This window comes from Elephantulus edwardii, unplaced genomic scaffold (genome assembly GCF_000299155.1).
Source record: "Elephantulus edwardii isolate Elephantulus edwardi_28Jun2011 unplaced genomic scaffold, EleEdw1.0 scaffold00509, whole genome shotgun sequence".
In the NCBI taxonomy this organism is placed as follows: domain Eukaryota; kingdom Metazoa; phylum Chordata; class Mammalia; order Macroscelidea; family Macroscelididae; genus Elephantulus; species Elephantulus edwardii.
Genome location: NW_006400259.1, coordinates 337498 through 342739, shown reverse-complemented (window position 1 = coordinate 342739; position 5242 = coordinate 337498). Strand labels below are relative to the sequence as shown.

The following is a 5242-nucleotide window of genomic DNA, read 5'->3' as shown; positions in this document are numbered from 1 at the left end:
GGCTTGAACTTCTTCCTTCATCACCATAGGCTCTTGCTCCTATGTTATTTCATTAAATTCTTCTGTGTCCTTTTGATACAATGACTCAGTATATTCCTTCCATCTTCTTTTTTTTTTTTGTGATCTTTGTTTTAAGCCATGGGTTCATTCAAAATGAATCGTTTGTAGAAGTTCTACGTACAACACAGACAGACAAGGAAGCTGGATTAGAGACTCGCCAGCTGGTCACTCCTACCCTGAGTCCTGGCACGAACACACAGGTTACAGAACCACTGACCAACATTGCCTCTTACAAAGCAGAGCAAAGGAGATTTGGGATTTTCTAGGTCACCAATTATGCCCATCAGGATAATTAAGGGTTTCAGTTCCCAACCAGAGTCAGAGCCCAAAAGACCAAGACATAAGCCACCTAGTTTCATCAGAGGAGCTAAGAAGTTACATATGCTCAGCAACAACCTGGGAGTCCCTCTGATTAAATATAAGTTGTACTTCGGGCTTTTCTGTCTCCTCTCATCTCTGGCTTCACTTAACTCCTGGTAACCTCTTGGCTATAAATTCCTTCTATATATTGATTATTCTAATTTTTATTTCTAGCCCCAGGGTCTTGTCTAACTTTGGAGGCACACACAGCTATTAGACGTTTACTCTTGGATATCATACCCATCTTCTTTTAATACTTCCTGGATCATTTAATATTCTATCTAAAGCATCTTTGATTATAGCAACTCTAGGTTTGAATTTGTTCTTCAGTTCCTTGAGCTTAAGAAATGCTGAACGAGTTTGGCCCTTTTGACTTTCCGACTCCAGCTCCTCGCACATTTCATTGTAATATTTTGCTTCGTCATTCCGAGCTGCCTTTTGGAATCTTCTGTTCAGCTCTTTAATATCTTGAATTCTGTCTTGTGCTTTGGCTTTTCTACGCTCCAGCGCAATCTTCAGAGTTTCTTCTGACATCCATTTTGGTCTTTTCTTCCTCTTCTGTCTTTATAATGACCTTTTGCACTCTTCCTGGATGGTACAACTCATCTGGTCTTCACTCATTAGTGTTCAAGGCCTCAAACCTGTTCCTGAGATGATTCTGAAATTCCGGTGGGATGAAATCAAAGTCATATTTTGACTCCTGTGCATTTGGTTTCATTTTCCTCAGTTTCAGCTTGAACTTGCATATGAGTAGTTGGTGGTCCGTTCCACAATCAGCTCCTGGCCTAGTTTTCACAGCTGATATTGAGCTTCTCCAGTGGTTTTTTCCGCACATGTAATCGATCTGATGCCTATGCATACCATCAGGTGAAATCCATGTAGAAATCCCAAAAATTCAAGAAAATTCTCGGAAATATCTGAACAATTCAATCAAGTAGCAAGGTCAACATACTGAAAATCCAGATTCCTCTAAAGTAACAAAGAGAACACGGAAAATGAAATAATAAAGCGATCTCATTTATAATAATAATTTTTAAAAATCTCTCAAACTTATTGCTGTCAAGTCTGGGCCAACTCCTTGCTGTCCCTATGATGGGTTTTCAGGGACTGTAAACTGCGTAGGAAGATTGCCAGGCCTTTTCCTGCTGAGTGGATTTAAATCACTGCCTTTGCATTGGCAGTGTAATTTCTTACCCAGTCAGTCATGAGAGCTTCCTTACTTATCCACACAAAAGACATGATACATCTAACTAGGAGTAAACATAACCGGAAAGACAAAAGACCTATACAAAGAAACCGAACTACAAAAATGGAAGAATATAGCATTCTTATAGATAGTGCATTGTGAAAATTACAATTACTCAAAGCAATCTACAACTGTAATACAATCTCAATTCCGAACTCATCATAACTTTTGAAAAAGATGGAAAAAGGAATCAACAACTTCATACGGAGAGAAAAGAGACCCAGAATAAGTAAAACTCTACTAAGGAAGAAAAGGGCTAACAGTTTGATACAAATAGATGCATAGACCAATCAAGTAGAGTTGATGACTTAGAAGTAAATCCATGCAGCTATGAACAACTCATCTTTGACAAGGAGAAGAAACCTGTTAATTAGGGGAAAATAGCCTCTTTAACAAAAGGTGATGGCTATCTATTTAAAGGAAATTGAAACAAAATCTAAAGAAGAATCAAGGGCCTAACCATAAAACCTAAAAACTATAAAGAAAATCAGAGGAAAAACTATGAGCGAATTTAAGAGGTATATGGGCTGGGGTGCCATTTTCTTCACCATGCCAGGCTCTACCAGAGAGCACCCAAAGGGTGTCTATGCCTGGAGCCTGGGCCATCCTCTGTGGGAGAAGGCAGTAGGCTCACAAGGCTGTGCTAGTATTAGGGGTGCAGCATATACTTTCCAGTTTGCTATATTGATGAGGGAGAGAGATGCAAAGTTGGGATGGAAGGATATGCATAATGCTGCCATTTATCATCTGTACATGTATATACTTGCTCATAGATTACTGTCTCTTGTGAGTATATTATGTGTCTGTCAGTTACTGTACTGAGGTAGATTGCTGGCTGCTGTGATGCTGGAATGGATGCCACCAATATTTATACCAGAAGATCACCCATGGTGTACAGGTTTCAGCAGAGCTTTCAGACTAAGACAGACTAAGAAGAAGGATTAGCCATCGATTTCTGAGATAATGGGTTTTTAAAAACCCTATAAACAATTCAGAGGAACACTATTAGACATAATATTAGAGGTAGGACCCCTAAAGTGGAAGCTTTAAAAAATGAGGAGAAACAACTATAAACATCCATTAAGAATTAGAACATGTTACTTGGAAGACTTTATGTTGTGGATTAGGACTACTAGAGTTCTTCCAAGCTTTTCTTTAATGAATTTTATAGTCCTTGGTTTTAGTCCTAGATCCATGATCCACCTTAAGTTGGTTTTTGTATATGGAGTGAGGTGTGAATCTTGCTTGAGTCTTCTGCAGATATTTTTCCAATCTTGCCAGCACCATTTATTAAAAAGGCTGTCGTTTTCCCACTTAACTGATTTCATTTCCTTGTCAAAAATCAGTTGACCATATGTAGATGGGCTGATTTCTGGGTTCTCAATTCTATTCCATTGATCTATGTGTCTGTCATTGTACCAGTGCCATGCTGTCTTAAACACCATGGCAGTGCCGTAGGATTTGAAATCAGGGAGTGAGATGCCTCCTACCTTTTTTCTATTTTTAAGGAGTGCTTTGCTTATTCGGGGCTTCTTTCCATTCCAAATGAAACTGGAGATTACCTTTTCCATCTCCTTGAAGAATGGAATTGGTATTTTTATTTGGATTGCATTGAACGTGTAAATTGCCTTTGATAGTATTGCCATTTTCACAATATTGAGTCTTCCTATCCATGAGCAAGGGATATTTTCCCACTTCTCCAGGTCTCTGTTTCTTGTAGTAATGTTTTGTAATTTTCTTTGAATAGATCCTTTGTGCTTCTGGTTAGATTTACTCCCAACTATTCAATCTTGTGATTCGCTATTGTGAAGGGTATTGTTTTTCTTAGTTCAGGCTCTGTATTTTCTTCGTCACTGTAGAGAAATCCAACTGATTTTTTTTTTTAATTAAAAAAGACTATTTTATTCCCCTTTAACGAAATGTCCATAGCAAGCAATTGCATAGAATAAAAATGTAGAGTGGTTTCGGGGACTAGGGCTAGAGTTGCTTACTGGTAAGAGGTTACATTGCTAAAGGCAAATGGTTTGAACTTGCTAGATGCTCAGTGGGAGAAAGAAGGGCATTGTCTTCTAATGTGATTTACTGCCTCTAAAAACTGGCCAGAGGGTTAGCTATTTGTTCTAATTCAGAGGACTAGGACAACAACAATATCAACGAGAACAGCAACAGAGATTGGAATGGAGCGTGAGAATGAGAAATTGCTGCTTAATCGGTGTAAAAGTGGCTATCTGAGGTGATCAAAAACATTTGCAAGTAGATACTATTTTTTGGGGGGGAGAATTTCATATTTTTTTATTTTCTGAAATTTATTTTTTTTTAACATGACAAAAGAGAATTTGACTTCTCCTACAGAATCTGTATCTTCATCTTCAAGGGTCTTTGACAATGCCACCTTTTGGGTTCCGAGTATAATTTCCTGACCAAAGATCAGGGTTCAGGACTCACTCGGTACTTAAGAAGACCCTCTTACGTGCAGTGTTCGTATAAGGGTGCCAACGCCACTCAACATCGGCTGTGGCCTCCTGTTCCAGTGTACCCAGGCGGATCATGTACAGCTTGAGCTCAAAGCGAGGTCCAACTTCAGTGAGCTCCACGTTGCGGTGGTCCACCTTCTTGTAGACATGGTGCCGGAAAGAGATGTAGTCATCCTGATTGGCAAAGGTAATGACTCTGTGGCTGTCATCTTTGGGCACAGGGAATAGGTATCGAAGGATGTCGGAGACCCGCTTGCCCAGACGGGAGGAAAAGCCATGCATGATGAGGTGAGGCTTGGCTTCCGACATGGTGCCCAGGTCAGGGATATCATGTCGCATGACGACATTGCAAAGTGTGAAGTATGCAGTGGGGCCAAAGGGCAGATGGCTGACAATAAAACACACAGGTGTGCCCCGGTGCTCATGAACAACTAGCAGGTCAGTGACTCCATTGGCTTTGCAGACTTGCACCAGGGCACCCACCTCATGCCGGCCTCGGTTCATACGCTGTGCACCTGGGAACACGAGCTTCAGTTCCTTTGCAAACATCTTGAGGCGAGAACTAGGGTCTCTGGAGGTGGTGATCATGATCTTGGGATCTTCAACGCCTGCCCAGCGATACTCATCATCCACGTGGCTGGTCACACCTTCACCGCCAGCGTCATCAAATTCCAGGGATCCCTGTAAAGCTAGTGCCTCCTGACGTAACTCGGTGGGAATTAGGCGGTGAGAAATCCAACTGATTTTTGTATGTTGATTTTGTATCCTGCTACTTTTCTGAATTGGTCAACTATGTCCAATAGTTTTCTTGCTGAGTCTTTAGGGTTTTCTAAGTATACTATCATATCATCTGCATAGAGAGATAATTTTACCTCCTGCTTGCCAATTTGGATACCTCTTCTTTCCTTATTTTCTTATTGCTCTCGCTAAGACTTCCAATATAATATTGAATAACAGAAGTGAGAGTGAGTATCCTTGCCTAGTTCCTGTTCTTAAAGGGAATGCCTTTAACCTCTCTCCATTGAGAACAACCAGGAGAAGATAAAATAGATGAATGGGACCTTCTACGAATCAAATCCCTATGCACATCCAAAAACTTTTC

At 40.4% G+C, this 5242-nt stretch overlaps 1 protein-coding gene across 1 annotated transcript in view; it reads right to left on the bottom strand.

Annotated features, from left to right (window-relative positions):
* Positions 1-4107: 4107 nt before the first annotated feature.
* Positions 4108-5242, bottom strand: part of LOC102871768 (U3 small nucleolar ribonucleoprotein protein IMP4-like) — a 30333-nt gene continuing 29198 nt past the window's right edge. Inside the window, exon 2 of the mRNA XM_006903102.1 lies at positions 4108-4879. Within this exon, the coding sequence (XP_006903164.1) occupies positions 4108-4879 (772 nt within the window). The remainder of the gene's footprint in view (positions 4880-5242) is intronic.